General features: G+C 50.7%; 1 protein-coding gene across 3 annotated transcripts in view; it reads left to right on the plus strand.

Annotated features, from left to right (window-relative positions):
• The window catches only part of CRAMP1 (cramped chromatin regulator homolog 1), a 64896-nt gene that overhangs the window by 2511 nt on the left and 41027 nt on the right, over window positions 1–21358 (plus strand). For all 3 annotated transcript variants that reach the window (XM_046665984.1, XM_046665985.1, XM_046665983.1), the window contains exons 2-4: window positions 235–581; window positions 10845–11038; window positions 16168–16321. In XM_046665984.1, the coding sequence (XP_046521940.1) occupies window positions 236–581; window positions 10845–11038; window positions 16168–16321 (694 nt within the window). In that variant the 5' untranslated portion in view covers window position 235. The remainder of the gene's footprint in view (window positions 1–234; window positions 582–10844; window positions 11039–16167; window positions 16322–21358) is intronic.

The raw sequence follows: 21358 nt of genomic DNA on the forward strand, positions 1-21358 counted from the left end.
CCGTTTCCTGGGCAGCGGGCGGGCGCGCGGGGGTCCGGGCCGGGGTCGGGCGGGGCGGCGGGCTCGGGCCCCGGTCGGGCTGGGGCTCGGGCGGGCGGGCGGGCGGGCCGCCGGGAGGGGATCTGGAACAAACAACGGCGGCCATGTTGAGAGGGAATCGGGGCGGCTAAACTTCTCCGGCAGGCTGCCGGGCCGCGGGCCTCACGAGGGTCCCCTCGCCCCCCTCCCCGCCAGGATGACAGTGAAGTTGGGAGACGGCGGCAGCGGGGAGGAAGGGCTCAAGAGGCTGGGCAAGAGGTCGGCCGATGAGGACGCGCTGGAAGGAGAGGGCGCCGGCGGCGGGGACGCGGCCGAGGAGAGCGGCGGCACAAAGAGGGACGGCAAGACCCCCCGGGACGGCGGCGACGGGCCCCCGGCCCCCTCGGGCGGCCCGCAGGCCCCGTCCCCGCCGCCCGCCTGCCCCCAGGACCAGCACCACTTCCTCAGGTCCAGCGTGAGGCCGCAGAGCAAGAGGCTCAGGAAGGACTCGTCCTGCGCCGGGGGGAGCAGCAGCGCCGGCAGCTCGGGGCCCCGCGGCAAAGGTACGGGACCCCAGCCCCGTCCAGGGTGTGCCCCTGTGCTCCCCCGGGGGTGGAGAGGGACCCTGCCCTGCCCGCCTCGCCCCCAGCTCCCCCTCTCGCATTTGTCCAGTACTCACTGTGGGGGCCACTTTGGAGGGGTCGTGCCCCTTTTCTCCTCCAAAGAGGTAGTTTATTTCTATATTTAAACTATGTTAAGAGGCAGTAAGTTTCCTTTCCTTGGGCAAGTACAATAGATTCCTGAAGGCTGGCTTTTTCCTCCCAAGGATCGTCGATGATTTATATGGTAGGCTCTTCTAGACAGCAGACAATAGTTTAGAGATGGAGAGAGTAAACACCTGCTGTATCTCTCTCCCCGACATCAGGTGGTGGAAACACAACAAAGGAATGGGCTTTCGGAACCCATTGGGGGGAAGCTTGATAAGAAGTCGAGAATGAATGATCGCAGGATCTGACTTGGGCTCCTTGCCCTCTCCTTCAAGTCTTCTAGGCTCCCAAGTGTGAAGGGCATCAAGATGTGGCCCTGTGAGTTTCAACCAAGGTTTCCTTGGGTGCCATGGAAAGGCTCTCCCCTGGGGTAGCAGGTAGTGAGAACATCTGTGGCCTGATATAAATGAGCAACCACCTGCAGTGTTTGTCCTGGTATCCTGAGGTGACTGAGAAGATTCCAGCTCCGCGAGGGTCCCTGCCACAATAATAAAACCACATGTCAGTTTTGTTCCTGATTGCCGGTGGCCATTGTTGCCTGAGTTTATCTGTTTATGTTTCAGCATTCTGCTTTTTCTTGATTGTACAGTGAGTTGCTCTTACATCCTTTTTGTTTTAGGCCAACTTTGTAGCAGTTTTGTAGATAGCAAACAGAACATCAATTTCCAGTGAGTTTCACATGAAAAAAAACTTTCACTTAGTTCCTTGGGAAATGGTCATCTAAGTTTATTAGATGATCCTGGTAATTTTAAAAAGGAAATGTTTCAGAAGCTAATGGAGAATCCATTTTGGAGATCTGTGCCAAATGTGTACCGTTAAACTTGCTTCTTGTGCCTCGTTCTCAACTGAGGATGTCTGGCCTCTGAAGTCTTGGCCTTACTCATTTTTTAGTAAAGACTTTTCATGTAAGTATACTTACTTAAAAATGTAAGTATAAGGTAATTTAGTATATTTCAGAAACTAAAACTTGCCTCATATAAATTTATTTTGGATGTGATTGTTGCTGATCGATTAGGAAAACATTAATTTGTTTTACTGGCTTCATTTGTTTTGTAAAAAATAGTTTTTCATTCCTATTTACATATGTGACTCACTTATCACCTGTAAGCTCCTGGAATGCCTTCGAGGGTTCATTTGTGGCTTCAGAATCCCTGGATCTGGAGTCCAGTCAGAGTTCACAGCCTCATCACTCTGGGCCTCTGATGTCAGTTGGCTTGCTTGATCTTTTGAATCTGCTTTTCCGTCAGAGAGGCATGTTCACCTGTGGAACTAGGAACAGCAGGACTGCTCTACTCTGGAACTGTGGCTGCAAAGATGAGACAGGTGCTGGCGTGCATGCACTCTGTCACCTGTAAACGGCCACCTGTATGTAAGGTGAAGTGATGCTAAAATTAACTTGAGTGTTGGGTTGGACTTTTGGCAGTCAGGCGACGAGGGGAAGTTTCCTTTGCTTCCGTGGCTGCGTGGCTTGCTCCGTGGCAAAGGTTTCCGGGAGTGGCCTCGCATCAGATCACTGACGCTGCCGTTCCTGGTTCCTGTGCCAGTGTGTGGCTTGGAGCAGCAATCAACTTTCCGTTAGTAAAATGGACATTTGTTAGAATTTGTGCTTTTTAGGACTTAGGCATTTTCCTGTATTAGCAGGCAGAGATCTCTCTAACTAGATAGTTAAGCTAAACCGTAATGGTGGCTTTTAGGAGAGGGGTAGAAAGCATGTCTCACCTGCTTCACAGAACTTCTTGGCCAGCGTAGGGCCGTGAGCGTCTTGGTGAGGCCTCCTCTTGGCCGTGCTCTGCGCATGGGCTCCCTGGATCCTTTGGATGCACTGGCCCACCCATGCCCAGGACACCCCCTCCTCATGCCTTAGGGCGACCTCTGCTCCCAGCAACCAGCAAAGAAGGTCACATTGTGACAACTGCCTGCTCACCTTCATAACTAATTCTTAGAGGGGCATTTGTCTTACAGACTGGAAATCTTTATCTGGGGTGGTGAGCGCGGATCAGTAAGGAAATGAACAGTGCTGGCATCTTTTGGTTTTTTGCTTCAGGAAACATGATTTCTGTGACGCTGAAGGAATAATCACAACCTGTCGCTGGAGGTTCCTTTGGTCGATCACTTACCGCTCTGGCAGTTTCAGTCTTCAGGGGCGTGAGAACCTGGCAGTGAATTTGGAGGAGACTTGTGGAGAAAAGGAAGTCCTCCTTGTTTTGCTTCTCTCCACACAACTGTTTTCTTTCTTCATAAGAATAGACTCTTTTGTCGGCTTCAGTGAGAAGTGACTTTTTTTCTAGTACAATTGTGAACTAAATTCTTCTTGAATTGATAAGGAGAAGGTAGCTAAGATTTAGTGCCCATGTGCCAGGCATCTTGTATCTCTGTTATTTTGTTTTTAAATGGCTGCAGCAATTGAAGTTTGTTGTTTAAATAATGTGCTCGACCTAAAGAGAAGGTAAGCTGCAGGCCAGAAACCAGTGGATGTGCTTGATGCCAAAACAAGTGTTCCTCCAGCTCCCCATGTCACCCAGGTGACCCGAGGACACATTTGAGACTGAAACCCAGAATGCGTATCTGAGAACACGTGCCAGGACACAGAGCCCCCGATGTGCTTTCCCGTTTGGCCAGTTTGTGATCTGGGTGATTCTGGGCAAACTAGTGCATCTCAATTTCTCTGTCTGTGAACGGGGATAATGCCAGTGCCTGCCTCACCGTGGTCAGTAACACAGCAGAGCCCTGCCCTCTGTGGTTAATGGCTTCCAGTGCCTCTCTTAGGGAAGTCATGCCTGGCTGCGAGGTTGGGGAGCCATAGGCTAAATCTGAACAGGGGGACGGGCAGGGGGAGGCCCCGTTGCGGGTAGGAGGGTAGAGGCCCCAGGAATGCCCCCATGCTGCTGCCCTGTCAGGGTGGTTGGGCCGAGGGGATGCCCGAGGTGGCGGCAGTCACACCTCCTGTTTCCATCAAGGCCCCTCCCCCCCAACTTTCATCCATCTGAAATGGGGGGAGTTAATCAAAAAATGGGCTGTCTCCACAACTGGGCTGTGTCGCCTGGCTTTTCTGTGCTTGTGCTTAGGAATCAGTAAATCACCGTGCAGAACTTATTTATATTTTGCATAATCTGTGGGCTGCCTGTAGCTTCTAGATGTTTTTACAAGAGACATCTTATGAAATACCTCACCCTGATGTGGTGAACCTCTGGGGCACTGGAACCATATTGGAAAGAAGGTTGAACTAGCACAGTCGGGAGACCTGGCTTCTCCCCCCAGAGCCACTGAGTGGCGGGTTCAGCTGTGGGGCAAAGAGAAAGTCACTCGACATGCTGGAACTTTAGGTTCTTTACTCAAAATGGATTGGATGAGAAACTGTCTGAAGCTGTGCTTACCTTAACATTTAGGGATGTGTGGAATGGACTTGGGTCCTGTGTGTTCTCAAGAGAGCACCCTGGAAGGTAGATAGCCTGAACTCAGGATAATTCTATATCTGGTGGGCTCTGCTCAGCGCTTGCCTCTCGGTGAGCACCGGGCAGCAAGTGGCCGGAGTGTGTGCTCCTCCACCCGGGTACGGAACTGTGTAGCGCCTGGCATGGCTCCACCTGCTCTGTGGGCGCTGTCGTTCTCCCTTCCTCAGGCACTTGGATCAGTCCCTTGGTAGCTGGTTGAGCATGGCCACGAATGCTATGAAGTCCCTACCTTTCATACTCTCGGGGGAGGGGGACACACCAGATGATCACAAGGCCACTGAGGCCGGAGCACTGTGGTTCTTCTGCACAGTCTGATCTCAGTAAATGATATTTAATAAAGTCCAGGGCAACGACCACTACTTGGAGCCTACCGTGGCCTCCTGGGCGGGATGCCAAGCTTTTCCAGGAGCCCTTTGGCTTCATTGGAAGAAGAGGAGGAGGGGGACAGGATGTTCCGTGACTCTGGCGGGCGCACAGCGACACACCCCGTGTGATGCATATGGCAGAAGACACAATAACCTGGACACATGGGCCCGTTGTGTGACACAGACCCCCTGTGCATGGTAGGTCAGGAGACCTGTGGCCCAGCCCACTTCAAAGACAGGTCACAAAGGAGCTGTGCAGGACGGAGAGGAAAATGTCTGTAAACCGCAGGTCCTTGGTACATTAACTTGAGGATTGTACAAATTGCATTTGGGTAGATAGTATAGATGAGTAGACAAGGTAATATTTGAATATCAGTTTGAAGGCTGAGCTGTTTTTCAAATTACCTCACTGACTTTTAATGTCAAAACTAATAGCGTTTCTGTAGTGTCTGTCTTTCTGGAATTGTCTTTTGCCAACCAAGTATACTTTAGGATTTTCATTCCATGTAGTACATTGTGTCTTGTTTTGGATTATATGAAGATATAAAGATAACAGGAAAGATTTCTGATAGCAGAGTCACAAATGTAAAATTTAGCTTTGTCATGGATGGTGGTGCGCAGAAGCGTTTTATCACGTTAAGTAACTGCAATGTTCTTAGCCCTGAAGAACAGTGTGAGAAGTGCCAAAACTGGAAGACATTCCCAGGTGTTTGTGGTTTGGATGGGGTATCAAGAATTACCCACAGAAAACCATTAGAAAATCTTCACATTATTGGTGACGAGGACACATGTTTTAATAGAAACAATGGGGTTTTAGTTGTGTTTTTCTCAAACGTTGTGGAAGGAGCAGGGAGAGTCTTCTAGGGAGGCCAGCCCTGGTCAGTGTTGAGGACACTGAGCCTTCTGGATTGCCAAGGACCGGAGACACTATGGGTGACACCCAGGATGCAGAGATGACTGGGTCCTGCCCCGGGACCACGAGGTTCCAGGTCATCTTAAGATCATAGGAGAGGATGTCACGGAGGCCGAGGACCCTGGATGGGGCTCTCACAGCATGGCTGGAGTGTCTGGATAGGCTCTTCAGAGACTGACGGAAGGACGAGTGGTTGGGAGGGACCCTCCTCAAACACCTGCCATGAGGATTCGAGCAGCTTTCCGAAGATGAGTGGGGCAGCAGCGTGTGTGACCGACGACAGGGGCAGCCCAGAGAGAGGTGTTTAGATTCATCCGTTGAGGTGACATTTACTGGAGATTGGCTTGCTTGATGTCTTCTGTGTGGCCTTTGTAGAGAGGGTGTCCCCTCAGTCACGTCTGGAGTCTAAAAGCAAACCTGGCTACTCGAGCGTCTGATGTGGGCGGCGTGTGTTACAGATGCACCCTACGGGAGACCTTGGCATTTTGCCTCCTGTCTCAGCCGTGCATATTGTGACCTGACGTGGATGTGTTGGAACGGAGCAGTGTGTGCCATCCTCGGCCTCTGAAAGGTCCCTGCCCTCTCCTGTCATGGCTGCAGGTGACGAAGAAGCGTCCTCTGCCAGGCTTGGAGGCACGTGTGCCTGGGGACCCACTTGGATTAGCTGGACTTGAACTGTCTCTCTAACTGAGAATGGATGAGGGGCGGGCGCGGCTCGCGTGTCGTCTCATCCCGGCATGTTATGGAACACCTTGCGTCTGGGTGGTCTTCTGTCACTCTTGAGATTTTGATGTTCCTAAGCCTTGGAAGGAACCCCAGAGGAGACTCCAGGACCAAGCTGGTATGTGACGTGGCAGGCTCATTAGCTCTTCTCTGTCTTCCCTAAGCTAAGTCACGTGGTTTTGGTTTTCGAGGCAGGTGTCCTCCAGAGCCCTGACTCCACCACTTACGAGCCATGTGGTCTTGAGCAGATCGTCAAACCTCTCGATTTCTTATCTGTCCCAGGCTGAGGGAGGGCTGTCGAGGTCCAGTTTCCTCTACCCTGAAACCCTTTGACTCTTGGAGTTCTCTGCATGAATACAGAAGCAGCCGCGACATGGGCAGCAGCCACTGTGATGTCGTGTGGCCCGAGAGGAGGATGCCCAGGTTTGCAATGAGAGGCTTGGGCTCTGGCTTGGTTCCTGTTGCCTGGTGACCTTGGGGCTTTGGTGTTTTTAGATTGCTGCCAGGCCCTTGGGCACAATCACCTGTGTGGGGTGGCAGGCAAGCTACTCCACCTGTGCCTCAGCTTCCCCAGTTGGAAGACCAAGATAATTTCCTCCTCTTCAAGTGGTGTGAGGGGGCGTGTACGGTGGGAGGGGAGTGTGAAGAGGAGGGAGGCAGGCAGCTTGGCTTGTCTGGAGCTGGAGTGGACGAGCGTCACGGGAAGGCAGATCGAAGCTACACAGCTGTGTCCCTCACGTGCACTGGAACGTGGGCTGTGGCTGGGGTTGGTGGTTTGGAAGACCAGAAAGGAGGCTGTTAAGATTATGTCACCCGGAAGTGGCCTGGGAAAGTGGCAGCAGAAATGGGAAAGGGGAGAAGCCAGGTGGCAGTGGGCAGCTGGAGGATTGTGGCCCTGAGGGGGTTGAGAGGGAAGAGTGGGCTCCATTTTGGAGGCACAGGGTCCCAGCAGCCTGGGTGGGCAGGGGCAGAGCGAGCACCGCAGAGGCCGCTTATCTGTGCTCCATTGGTTCCCGAGCTCCCATTGAGCATCTGCTGTGCGTGAGGCCTGGTGCCAGCCTTGGGCACGGAAAAGTAAGACACTGTTCTTCCTTTCAAAGAGCTCACTGTTGGGATCCTATTCTTGTTCATCCTTTCCCTTCAGGTTTCTTGGATACCGACTTCTCATCACACAAACTCCTGGTAACCCTCTTTGTGGCCTCAGAAATACAGTCGCAGATGGAGCGTCGACTTCGGCCCTCTGGTTTTGCTGGGCTTCTCGCACCCACTCCCACCCGATCTTGTTCAAAATTGGCTTCTCTTTCCACCTCCTGCCTTTCTACTTCGGTGTTCCTTGCTTGCTCCTCTTCTGCCTTCACTCATCACTGTTTTCATCTCAATTTTTCTGCGCTCACAGCAGCCTCGCCCAGGTGTCCCAGAGTGTCTTTGGTGCCGCTTCTTGTTCTTGAGCTGGAGTCATTGAGTGAACCTGAGGTGAAGCCGTGAAGCCCTTTTCTCAGCCGAATTTGGGGATGGACCAGATACCATGTTCTCTTTCCACCCTGAAGTTTTGTGGTTCTACTTTACTCTTTACAAGCATTTAAGGTCTGGAATGCTGGGTGCCAGATGTTAGAAATGGTTACTTGGAAGTGATTTGTTGTCTTTTGGAACATTCATATTGCTTTATTTTTCTCTACTGAGGATGTATCATTTTTAAACCATCAGAAGGACAGCCAGGCGTCTCTGCAGCTGACCTCTGGCCGGGGAGAGGGGCTTCCTGCTGTGAGGGGTGGTCTGCTGCCTCGCGCACTCGGCAGAGCCACTTTCACTGTTCTACCTTCTTTCGCATCCACTGGTTTGGTTTATCCTGAGCTTGCCCCTGAGGTTGCTTCCAGGTCAGAAACACTTCCATTCTGTTTTCCTTTCCATTCTGTTCGTTCTCTTTGTTTTGGGTCACGACCAGTGCTGTGATCCAGTGAAATCTCATGAAAACCAGCAAGACATCTGCAGTATAGAATTTTAAAAAATGTATGCCTGTTACTTTGGGGGGCTGACAAAGGGAAATCTGAGTTGTGATTGTAGGGCTCATTAGCAAGTTGCCATTGTGTTGGAAAAAAGTTTAGTGAGTGTATTGTCAGAAGTTGCAAATGACTCTCAGATCCTTTGTTGTGGGTGGTGCAGAGGTGGACAGGCGGCCCTTCCTCATGTGACTACGTGTGAGGACCTGCGAGGACCTGCGGGCTCCAAATCAACCAGAACTTCTTGTATTTAAGAGTGGTGTTTTATGTGTTTCTTGTTTTTTTTTTTTTTTTTGAGGAAGATTAGCTCTGTGCTAACTACTTCCAATCTTCCTCTTTTTGCTGAGGAAGACTGGCCCTGAGCTAACATCCATGGCCATCTTCCTCTAAATACATGAGACACCTACCACAGCATGGCTTTTGCCAAGTGGTGCCATGTCCGCACCTGGGATCCGAACCGGTGAACCCGGGGCTGCTGAGAAATGGAACGTGTGAACTTAACTGCTGTGTCACAGGGCTGACCCCAAGAGTGGTGTTTTTAAATGGCACTTGTAGCCTGGTCTTCAGTTCGCAACGAAAGTATCTCTGACCTGCTAGAAATAGAATGAAACTGATTATCCCTGGAAATGTGCTCTGAAGTTGCCACACCTGTTGAACAACGTCTTGGGAAGTGCTAGGTTCATGAATGAGGTCACGTTTTGGGTTTGGTTTGGTCAGGTATGGACAGAGTCAGACCATGTGTTGAGTCCATCCTTAGCCCGTTCTGTAGCACAGAGATACCCGAGTTACATTTCTGTTGTGTCTGTGGGATGGGAAGGGAGCAGCTGGAAAGTAGGCAGGGACGTGAAACATTTTGCGATTGCTTCTGTGACCGTGTATTTAGGACTGTGAATGTTGAACATTCAGATACAGCAGCGGCCGGTGGCACTTTCTGTGTGATGGGAATGTTCTGTGCTGTCCAGCACAGTAGTCACCAGCCACATGTGGACGTTGACTACTAGAAATGTGGCTGGTGTGACTGAGGAATTGGTTTTTTTGTTTTACTTAAATTAATCAGTATTTAAATTAAATAGCCTCGTGTGGTTAGTGGCTGTCAAATTGGACAGTAGAGCTCTGACCAGCAATTATTTATGATACCTGAGCGTGTTTCCTTATGAAGTTAGCCTGTTGCTAACCTAATATGCTTTTCTACACGAGAGAGTCAAACCCCTTCCAGGAGCTGAGTAATTTCTTCTGCACGTGTGAGAACACATTCTGTTTCTGATAGCTGACTGATGAGATTAGCTGTTTTCAGGTACTCCTTATTTTGGCGTAATAACACAGATCCATGGCATACAGATTGAAAGGTACAGCAAGGTGTAACAAGAGAGTGACTCTGCCTTTCCCTGTCCCCAGGCAGCCCCTGCACCAGTGTCTTGTGTTTTTTCTAAGGATAGTCTTTGCAAGCAAATATGGGTTAATGGACTCTCACTGTTGCATTTCTTTCATTTCTTGTGATTTTCTGTGAACCTCCTCATCTTCCCTCCCCTCTTTGGAGGCGGACTCCATTGAGGGGCCGAGGGAAACGTGGCCCCGAGCCCCAGTCTGCACGTGGATGCCCAGGGAGGCCCCCACCGGTTGCCCAGGAAGTGGATGTGGATCTCGATGATTGTCTCAGGAGGAAAGCGTCCTATCAATAATCTGCATGTATTTGGCTGTTTTTCTTTAAAGCAGTTTTATTTGTATGATCTTATTTTAACCCTCATTGTTCAGAGTTTGAAGATTTCTCATCACTTGATGGTCCTGCGCTTCCGAGAAGAGAGTGCTAGTTACGGCAGGGACGTGCTGGGAGTCCGTTTCTCCGAGAGGAGGGAGCTGAATGGGTGGAGGCTTGGGTTAGGCCATAAAGGTTTTTATTTGTGACCTTTACTTCTCATTTATGGCCTCCGCTCTCCTGCCCGAAGCTCGGCCTGACCCGGCTGCACTTCCTCGTGCTTCCCCTTTGCCGGGGCTCCTGGGGCCTCACCGTGAGATCAGGAACTGATGCTTCAGTGGCATTTGTGAGGTTGTCGGGCCCCTCTCAGAACACCAGGTTTTGTTAGTGGAAATTGGTCAAGAAAAAGTTTTAATCTTTTTAAAGATTCTTGGGCATCAAATATCAAATGATTCATATTCTGAAGCATTGATTATATCTAAAAGAAGATATTGTCTTACACACGTCTGAATGTTTTTTTGGGTTTGAATTTCAATTTATTTGAAAAGATAGGATTATTTCAGCCAAAACTTTGTTTGAAGAAGAGAGATGCTTTGAATTGTGATGGACGGTGTCTGTTCACAGAGGGGAAGAGAGCTGTGGCCTCCTATGTGGACATTATCACTTGCTCTGTCAGGGCCTCCATGTCAATGCTCTTTCTCCTTTTCCTCGCTGTGAAAACGTTTGAAAGAGTCAGAAGGTCAGGCCAGGATGATGTCGTTCCTGGGCAGCCCCACTGGGCACGGTTGGTCCCAGGTGCTGTCCCGCTATGGCATCAGCGGTTTAGCAGCGTGGAGGGGCCCCTTGGGGTGCTGGGGCTTTCCCGTGCCTCTCTAGCTTTCTGGAACAGATCACTGTATAATTCTCTCTCTCCAAGGAGCCGACGGGGGTGGATCGTCGTCTGGAAATGGCTCTGGAGTTGCCCCCGCCACCCCTGCAGGGGGCTCTCGCTCCTCCTCCCGGAACTTAGGGTCTTCAGGCGCTGAGAAGGAAGAGGGCAAGAAGGTGCGGCGGCAGTGGGAGTCGTGGAGCACCGAGGACAAGAATACTTTCTTCGAGGGGCTGTACGAGGTGAGTCATGGAGCCAGAACAGGCGCCTGAGCCCTGGCCTCCTCCCGTGTTGTGTGGCTCTCTCAGCTTCCCTTTGCCTTTCTCACCACGCAGCGCCTAGGTCTAGACCAGCAGCTCCAGTGGGGAGCCCCTCAGCGGCTGTGGCAGGTGTGGGTCCCCAGAGCCAGGCCTCGCCCTCTGACCTTGGCTCTCCGTCGCCTCATTGTGACCTGAAAGGCTCTTACTAGTGAGGTGGCTGTTAGGAAGCCTCTTGGTATGCTTCTCGTCTTTTCTAAGATTTTGCGCGTTGTCTCTGAAACATATTCTTTTTTCTTTTTAAAAGATTTTTATTTTTCCTTCTTCTCCCCAAAGCCCCCCAGGACATAGTTGTATATATTTTGGTTGTGGGTCCTTCTAGTTGTGGTATGTGGGATGCCACCTCAGCACAGCCCGATGAGCGGTGCCAGGTCCGCGCCCAGGACTTGAACCGGCAAAACCCTGGGCCACCAAAGCAGAGCACGCGAACCCAACCACTCGGCCACAGGGCTGGCCCCTCAAACATATTCTTGACTGAAGAGTGCTACCCTTCTCCCTGGCCTCTCCTTGCAGCTAAGTGGGCCCGTTCTGGAGGATGTTCCCTGAGGGGGAGGGGCAAGGGGACACTTGCCACATCAGTCAGGCAGCCAGCTCAACCCTGAGAGCCGTCGCAGCTGACCTAGACAAGTCCTAAAAATAGAGAGGAGCTGCCCCCGATCCCGAAGCCCAAAGAAATGGCCACGCTCCCTGCTAGCCATTTTCACTTACATGTTTCGTTTTTTTAAGTCTTGGTGATTATAGTGAACATACTTTTTTAAAATTAATGTTAAATGCGTTCTTCATGGTGTTTTATAGGTCTGCTATTTTTTTAATGCCTATCACTATTCTACTTCACGTGCAGACACCTGTGGCCTGCATGCTCTCTGCCTGTCTTTATAAATAAAGTTTTATTGGAACACAGCCATGCCTGTTCATTTGTGTATGGTCTCTGGCTGGTTTTGACGACAGTGGCAGAGTTGCGCAACTCAGCAGATACTGAGTGGCCCACAACATCTAAGTGTTTACCCTCTGGCCAATCCTTGCTCCACTTAACCATTTTTGTATTGTTGATTGGTATGGTTCCTTCCAGATTCTGTTATAAATAACACTACACTGAACATCTTTGTGCACATTCTGTATTTTAGACTACTTCTTCGGGATATAGTATCTAAAGAAGGTTACACAGTCAATGAGCCTTATTCTTTTAACGGTGAAGTAATGGAGTGATAAAAAAGTTTTGCCAAGCTTGCAAAACAAGACTCGTAAAGGAAGCAGGCTTTAGAATTGAAACCGTGAAGTCTTCATAGAGAGATCAGAAAAGAAGACACCTAAATGTAGGTAGGAACTAGAACTCAATGCCGATTCAGAATATTCCTGTGTCTGGCCTCCTCCCTTCCCTGGCCTGGCGGTTCGGTTCTGCTGTCCTGGTTGGAGGAGGCCCATGTGTCGGTGCCGTTAGACTGAGCTGTCCAAGGAGAGAATGAAGTGTGCACTGGTGGCTTGTTCCAGTCGGCGCAGTCATTCAAACACATTCACATGTGTTCTCTTTCTTCCCTTGACAGTTTTCGAATGAAGCATGGGGTCTGTTCCTGTGTAGGTTGTCCCCTAGTCATGTCCTCTCTAAGCTGTTTGTTAGGCAGAGGAGACTTAGGATCCCTGGAATGTTCTTAGGATCAGCAACCATTGCTGATCTGTACCTGAAACAGTTACTGCTTTCCTGTCGCCTTTCCTCCTTGGGGAGAACGTGGGCTCTGCAGGCACTCTGGCTCCTGGGCTGTGGAAAGTGGATGGGAGATGTGGTTGTCCATTAAACGTCGTGGGGAGGAATCCCCCATTAGTGACCTGCCCCCCTCTCTCCAGGTGAGTAGTTCGTCCCTTCTCGTTAGGCTAGCCTTCTGGTGTTAATTTTTCTACCACGTAGGTGTCTGTTTTGAGGTTTTCTGAAATTCTTGATTAATAATGATAGTTAATAGTTGGCTTTTCTGATCACTTAATGCTTTCCACTGTTGGTACTGTGTATCCCAAGTAGTGTGTTGGTGTGTGTGTATGAGAGAGAGAGAGAGCGCGAGAGCGAGTATGAGCGCATAGCTTTATGTCTGTCATTTTGTGTGTCTGACCATAACTCTGGACTCTGACGGGGTCCTGATGTGTGACTGCTCCGCTGGGGCATGCATGACCGTGAACATTGCACGCTGTGGGGCAGGGCTCAGCGCAGACCTGTGCCCAGCCGAGTGTTGCTTCTGTCATGTTTGTCCAGGTTGCCTCTGCCTTTTTGATGCACACAAGTCTGACTTAGCTGTGCTTCAACTGATAGACCCAGCTCAGAGCAGCAGAGAGGGACAAGGAGATTGAGCAGCTCTCATAACTGGGAGGGACAGGGAGGGGCTTGCCGAAGCCTGACTGGATGTAGGGACTCTGACAATGTCATTGGGCTTCGGTCTGTCACCCTGTGCAGTGGGGGTGACATGTCTGTGCTCATTCTCTCCTGCTTCAGACACTCCCAGAGGCAAGAGTGTTCTTCCCATCACCCAGGCAGGGCTGTAGGGCGTGGCCCTCATGACAGAAAGCACCTGGGTGGGAAGGCCAGCAGGGCAGACGCCTGGACCAATGTCATCTTTGACATCCTCTTACTCCATTTCAATGGCGGTTCTTCACAAAGCCTTTTCATTTTCCCTTCTTATGTCTGTCCATCTGTCTGTGTTTGCTTTTGCCATACAATTCTTGATTCCTACCTTACAGCCACACGGCCAGCATCCTGTGCTTGTTTTTCACTAGCTTGGTAATTGCTGAAGTCCTCATCTAAGTTTGGAACACTCTAGTCGTGCTAGAAGTGCAAAGAAGTGCCCCTAACGGGCTGACCACCTAATCAGGGAAGTGTAACAGGCACATGACAAGGACCGTCAGACTGTCAGAAAGTGTATGTGACAAACACGAGACTTGAGAGGCAGCAGCGTTTTAGGACATGGGGTCAGGAGTCACAGACCCCAGGTGCTCTTCCCAACCTGACGAGCCAGGCCGCCATGCTGGCCTGTGACCCGCTGCAGAGCGAGTTGTGAGATCTCGAGGCTGTCTGCCCTTGTCCCCGTCCTGCGTCTGGCGGGAGCTGCGGGAGGCCTCGTGCGGGAGGCACCCAAGCCGGATCCTGGAGGAAGGCGCCCCCACACAGCTTTGCCTTCTTATGTTTCACCTGCTGTCGCTTCCTTTTTAAACAGTGAATGAGCTTTACTTCTTTCAGGTTTTTTTTATTTTTTAACTTTTCATTTTGAAACAACTTTAAATTTGGAAAAAGTTGCAGAAAGAGTACAGAGGACTCCACATGCCCTTCACCCTGCTTCCCCGATGTTCACACATCAAGCGTGACCAGCAGAATGAGGGGCTCAACGTGGAGACCACACCATCTACCATCGCAGGCTTGGCTCCGGTCTAGCCGGTATTCTCACAGGTATCCTTTTCTGAATCAGAATCCCAGCTGCATTCAGTTGTCAGGACTCCTGAGTCCTCTGACCTGGGCCTGGTTCTCAGTTTCTCCCTTTTTCCCCATCTCTCATGACCCTGATGCTTTTGAAGGCTCCCAGGCTGTTAGTTTGTGGAATGCCCCTCAGTTTGGGCTTATCTGAGCTTTCCTCATGATTAAATATAGAGTTGGCATTTTTGTCGAGAATACCACAGGAGTGTTGTGCTGGCCTCCTTGCATCTGTCCAGAGCACAGGGTGCGATCTGTCTCAGGCCTGGGGATGTGAACCATGATCCGTGTGTTCAGGTGGTATCAGTCAGGCTCTCCACTGTCCAGTCATTGTTTTTACTTTGAAATTATGTAAAACCCTGTCTCTCATCATTCTTTCTCACACTAATTTTGGCAACCACTGCAGCTTTTTTTTGTTTTTTTTGGTTAGGAGGAGTGGCCCTGAGCTAACGTCTCTTGCCAATCTTTCTCTTTGTACCCGAGGAAGATTGTCGCTGAGCCAACATCAGTGCCAGTCTTCTGTTTTGTATGTGGGATGCTGCCACAGTGTGGCTTGATGAGCAGTGTGTAGGCCCATGCCCAGGATCCAAACCCATGAATCCCAGGCTGCTGAAGCGGAGCATGCAAACTTAACCACTACACCACCAGGCCGTCCTCCCATTACAGCTTCTTACCTGAAACAGCTCTTCCTGTAATCTCTGCCCAGTGATGATCCTCTGGTCCTAGGATTTCTACACTTATTAATTGGAAATCCTGTGCAAGGAAAAGCTCTCCCTTCTCCCTCTCTGATGTGTTTCTATCTGTATGGACCTGGGGATGTTCACGCTTTTCTGAGGGTCATAATCCTTCACATCTTTGTCGATTTTCTTGCCCAAATTGTTCTGTATTTGGCCACTGGGAGCCTCTTCAGGTTGGTTCCTGTGTCCTTTCAACACATTCCTGTCATGCTTCGAGTGCGTCCTTACTTTCTGGCACCACAAGATATTCCAGACTCACCTGGAACATGCTGACTGTGTTCTCGGGAACCTAAATTCTGTTCTGAAAATCTGAGACTTGCTCAGCTTTTGCGTGGAGGTGATGAAAGGATGGCCCACAGATGTGTTCAGAGCATATTCTGTGTGCTTCTCTTACTAAATGTTCATATTTGCTATCCCTGTTCGAATATAGAATGTTTTGTCTGTTGAAGCAGTGAGGGTGCTTCTGAATAGTTGATGTCTTGTTTTATTTTGAGATGCCGGGTACACAACACTCTAAGCTCCTCCATCGTCACTTTCTGTCTTCCGATGAATGTCTTCACTGAGCTCTCTGGTTTCGTGGTCTCTAAACAACTCCAGAGATGAAGCCGTTTGCCTGAGTGATAAGCTCTGGGTTGTCCTTCCCTCTTTGGTCTCCACATGCTGTCTCTCCCTGAGTTTCTGTTGCTACTTTATCTGTTATTCTCATTGTTATTCTAATTAAAACCTCAGGTTCTACGGAAGTGAGGTTGAAGCTCAGGCACAAATGAGAGCTGTGAAGGACACTTGCTTAGCCGCAGCCCGTCCCCTTTCCCCTTTCCTGGGAAGTGTCTGCGTTGTACAGAGGCTGTGCTTTTACCGTGGACTTTGTTTTCCAGCACGGGAAAGACTTTGAAGCGATTCAGAACAACATTGCTCTGAAGTACAAGAAGAAAGGCAAGCCTGCGAGCATGGTGAAGAACAAGGAGCAGGTCCGCCACTTCTACTACCGCACGTGGCACAAGATCACCAAGTACATTGACTTTGACAACGGTGAGTGTGCGCAGCTCCGCTTCCAGGACGGCCTGGGCACGGTTGGCTTCTGGTCGGGAGCGTGGTTTCCACAAACCCAAAGGACAGCTCCCTGGCATTGTTCCCACCCAGCCACGTGTCCCAGGATTTCCTTGCCTTGTGGCGCTTTGGCTGGTGGTACACTGTGGGTCAGGTTGTGCGTGTTTCCTGTGGCATCTGGGTGCCTGGCTCACTCTGGGCCTGTGTCCCCCACTGGGAGGGAGGACCCCACAATTGATGAGGAGAGCTGGGGCCACAGGCACAGGCAGGCTAGAATCATACCCCTCCAGTGCTTGTCCTTCTCTCCCAAGTCAGGGCTCGTTGGGGTGAGTTGGGCAGGCCTGGCGTGCGTCGACTGGGGCTGGAGGGCTAGCTTTCCCCTGGCTCTGTTGTCTGACTTGAATCCAGATTTGTGTCGTCTTGTCTTTAATGCGTGTGTCTGGGTCGTCGCCAGGTGTGGTTCTGACTTGCCGCCCAGAACACCCTTTCTGATCAACACCTCTGTCCTCAGGGGAGACGAGACATTGGCACCTCCTGTCTCCACATGTCAGAGAGTCAGTCTTCTGTGTCCTTCTGCTCAGTCTTGCTCTTCATTTCTACAGCTTCATGCACAGATTGGTCATTCCAGACATTTGCTTCTATTGGCTTCACTCACTTCTGACATTTCTCTTCAAATAATACCGATTCTGGTCCAGGATAACTCACCGCTGTGGTTGCGTCACTCCCGCTCTGAACCTTTGCCGTGAGCCCTCCACGTGGGCCCTCCTCCCTCCTGCCCTGCCTGCCTGTGTTCTCTGGCCGGGTCGGTGCGTCTCGGCCCCAGCGCGTCAGTGTCGCCCAGGCTGACCTGTCCGACTCTCCTCACGGGCTCTCCCTCCGGTCAGCACGCCCAGACCGGGGTTCCTCCTCCCACCTTAGAAAGGCCCAGAGAGCATGGGTCAAGCTGTCTCCTTCTGTAAAGGGTTAGGTGGTAAATATGTTTGGCTTCAGGGGTTTGCAGTCATTATTGAAACTCCTTCGCTCTGCTGCCTTAGCTCATTGTGGACAGTGCATAAACGAATGTATGTGACTGTGTTCCAACAAAACTTGGTTTACAAAAAGAGACCGTGCGCTGGGCTTGGCCTGCGGGCCTTGGCTTGCCAACCCTGCCCTAGAGAAATCCGTTCTTGCCCTAGAAAAAGCCGCCGGCCAGCACAGGAGCTCTCATGGTTGTTTTCCAATACTGTCCCTGACTGTTGCCCTTCGAATCTTTGTGGACATCTCTCACCTGCCAGTCACAGTCTTGCTGGTTCCACCTCAGAGCTTTTCAGATCTGTCTTCACTGCCCGTTCCCCCTCCGTGCTGTCCCAGACCGTTGCTGTTGTCCACTCTCTGGTCCTGCCCTTCCTAACCTGCCCTTTGCGTTGGCGATCCACACAAGGCGCACGACTGCCTGGACCGCTCACTTCCCTGAACCCCCAACCCCCACCCTGCCACATGCCTTCACCCTGCCCTGTCCCCGCTCCTGGGAATGGGATCGCCACCCTCCTGCTTACCTACACTTCCCTTTGTGCCTTGACTCCTGCCGCCCCTGCCTGGTTGGCCTCCCTAACCCTATGCACCTTCCAAGACGACCAAGCCCCGAGTCCGCGCACCCAGAAATCCTTCCCTGGATCTTTCGCGCCCCCACTGCCGCCTGACCGCAGGCCTACTCTGTGCCTGACGCTGAGCACGTCGTGTGCTGTTCCCTCTCGGACAGATGAGAGAATGCTAGCTCAGTGGTGGAGGCCTTGCCTAGCCCACCCAGATGGTAAGCGGTAATCAGAGGAGCCAAGATGCCAGGGCAGGGCCCGCGTTCTCTCTCCGCCATCCCTCACTGTCTCCTCACCTTTCTCTTCTGTACGTGTAATATTTTCAGACCACCTTTTGTTGTTGCTGTAGAATTTCTCCTTGTGTTTTTTATTAAATGTTCTTTCTTTCTTTTTTTTTTTTGAGGAAGATTAACCCTGAGCTAATATCTGCTGCCAATCTTCCTCTTTTTTTTTGCTGAGGAAGACTGGCCCTGAGCTAACATCTGTGCACGTCTTCCTCTACTTTATACGTGGGACGTCTGCCACAGCATGGCTTGCCAAGCAGTGTGTAGGTCCACACCTAGGATCCAAACCGGCAAACCTTGGGCCGCCGAAGCAAAATGTGCAAACTTAACTGCTGTGCCACCAGGCCGGCCCCTTAAATATTATTTCTTTGAGTTGACTTATACAAATGAATAAATTTTACCTCTCCTTTTGGACTTGCAGGTCACTCTGGTGTTTTTAAATAATGCAGGTGTGGACATCTTTATTCGTACAGCGCTTTTCCTCTTCAGAAGTACTTTCTTCAGATAAATTCACACAATTGAGATAACTAAGTCTATGCAAATGGATGTTTTATGTCTCCTCGTGAGCGCTGTCTGATTATCCTCTGGGAGAATGAGTGTCTGCTGCTTCGCTGTATTTCCCATCTGGTTCTGTCCTTTTTTTATTATTATTTTTATTATTTTTATTTTTTTATTTTTTCCTTTTTCTCCCAAAGCCCCGTGGTACATAGTTGTGCATTTTTAGTTGTGGGTCCTTCTAGTTGTGGCATGTGGGACGCCACCTCAGCATGGCTTGATGAGTGGTGCCATGTCCACACCCAGCATTCAAACTGGCGAAACCCTGGGCCGCCAAAGCAGAGCACATGAGCTTAACCACTCGGCCACAGGGTGGCCTCTGGTTCTGTCGCTTTTCACAGAGGTGAGAAGGAGCTCCTGAGAGTTGAGTGTGTGCCGTTTGCAGCAAGTCCCATCTTCACAGCAAGACCCCACATGAAGTGCCTTCTTTCTGCTGAGTTATGGCCCCACTGAGGTTCTCTTTGGCCAAGAAAATGCTCTTGTTTCTCACGAGTCTTTTCAAGGTATCTTTCCTGCTTCAAAAAGCCTTCACTGGCCACCACACAGGGTGCCCTCCTTCTAGTCCTTGCAGGGGACACAGTCTCAATGTTTACTACATGTAACCGGGGACTGCCTTGGAGAAGGGCTTGTCGCCCCAACTCCAGTCCCTCGGGCCCAGGGGCCTCCAGTCCAGCCTCGTGTCTTTATGGGGAAAAAACACAAACAGAATGGTGAGTCCAACACTTTTCAACAGTGTTGTCTGTTTACGTCAGATTACCACTGTTTCTAGAGACCCGCGGAGAGGCGCTGTCAGTGTCCACACTGGGGGACGGTCCCTCGATCGGACTCAGAGACCTTTTTCTCATGCTCTTATTATTTGTTGGCCTCAGTCTCCACGTGACCATTAACACCGGATTCTCTGCTGGCTTCGGCACATCATGGCCCCTCAGCCATGGTTTGTTCTTTTTCGGGTCGTCACCACAGTGTCTGTGTTTTTGCTGCCTGTGCTCAGCCTTCACTGAACTGTTTCTCAGATCACTAGTTTATTTGAAAAAAAAATGCTGGTCTGGATCCTGTTGAGTGCAAAGCTGTTGTTAGTGTCTGTTGTCTTCACAGACACCCTCCCTACCTTCCAGGGTGGCACTTGGGAATGATTTTTAGCGGTTTGGCTCCATGTTGTCTTTTACATTTTTTTTGTTATGTATCATATTCTTTCATGACTTTCTGAAAGTTAGTCCGTGAGAGCGGGTCCTTCATCCACTTTGGCTGGTCTCAAAAAGGTCTCCTCAAATGGGAACACCGTCCCTGACGTCTAGAGAGGATGGGGGGCTGTGGTGTGGTGAAACGAAGAGAGAGGGATGAGACGAGGCCAGGAGCCACGGTCTGGCACATTCTGTTCTTTCACCGAGACCATGCCACGGGCAGAGTGGGCAGTGTCGGGGGATGCTCAGGTTCCCACTGTAGTTGTGGCCTCATCTGCTGCTCTGAGGTTCGAGGGCACTTCACAGGGCCTGCCACACCCAAGCTTTTTCCTGTTTGGGTTTTGGAAGGCACTTAAAGCAGAAGTTTCTCTTCTAAGTATTTGTCACCGCTCCTTGCTGGACCCCCTCCTAAGCTCCTCTCCTTGTCCCTGGAGTCGTGATTCCTTGGCCCTTTATCTGGCTCAGGGACGAAGGGTAGGCGAGCTGGCCACCCTCAGGTTCCGTGCCTACACCTTGGTTCCACGGCAAGCTCTATGAGATGAGACCCAGCACAAGTTCTTGCCCCCTTCTCTGTCGTGTGGCCTGTGTTTCCCTCCTCCCTTCTGTGCCACCTGATCTGCATGCTTCTTGGCATCTCGTAATTGTGGGTCTTGTTCTTGGCATCCTGCTTGACCCCTTGAGAAGTGCCTTCTTGCTGTTGAGCTGGTGGCTCCACCCTGACTCTCAAGCTGGTCCTGATAACCACTCTAAGCTGGGGGAAGCCAGATGACCACGTGAAGCCGGAGGGCCCACCTGCCTCTGTGCTGCACTGGCGATTTCATCCAGGCTTGACACTATCCAGCCATTTCACAGCCTCTTGCTCAGCCCCTGGCAACCACTGATCTGCCTTCCGTCTCTGTGGGTTTGCTTGTTCCGGACATTTCATATAAATAGAATCATATAACGTGTGGCCTTTCATGTCTGGCCTCCTTCACTGAGCATGTTTTCCGGGTTCATCCACATTGCAGTGTGTGTCAGAACTTCATTCCTTTTTATGGTTGAATAATATTCCGTTGTCTGGATGGACCCCATTTGTTTATCCTTTAAATAGTGTATCTTAGAAGTGTCCTGAGTTGTGGTCCCCTGGGAGAGTCTGGTGAGATCAGTGGGTCTTTCTCCCAGGAGAAGCTTCAAGAACAGTTGGTGTGTGTTGTTAACAGAGTCCCAGGGTGCTTAGAGCCTGTGCAAGGTTCAGAATCCTTGTTTTAGATCATTCATTCCAAACCTTATTTTCCACTTACTAATATATTTCTCTTTTCCTTTCCTATTGTTATAATCAGACACAGCCGAATGGTAGGACTTTGAAAAGGGGTCTCTGAGGAGGGAACCAGAGAGAACAGTTGTGAGAGAGAGTAGAGGGACAAATGACATTGGTCGCTGCTCTGGGAG

The sequence above is a fragment of the Equus quagga genome, chromosome 7 (assembly GCF_021613505.1).
Source record: "Equus quagga isolate Etosha38 chromosome 7, UCLA_HA_Equagga_1.0, whole genome shotgun sequence".
NCBI classification, from domain to species: domain Eukaryota; kingdom Metazoa; phylum Chordata; class Mammalia; order Perissodactyla; family Equidae; genus Equus; species Equus quagga.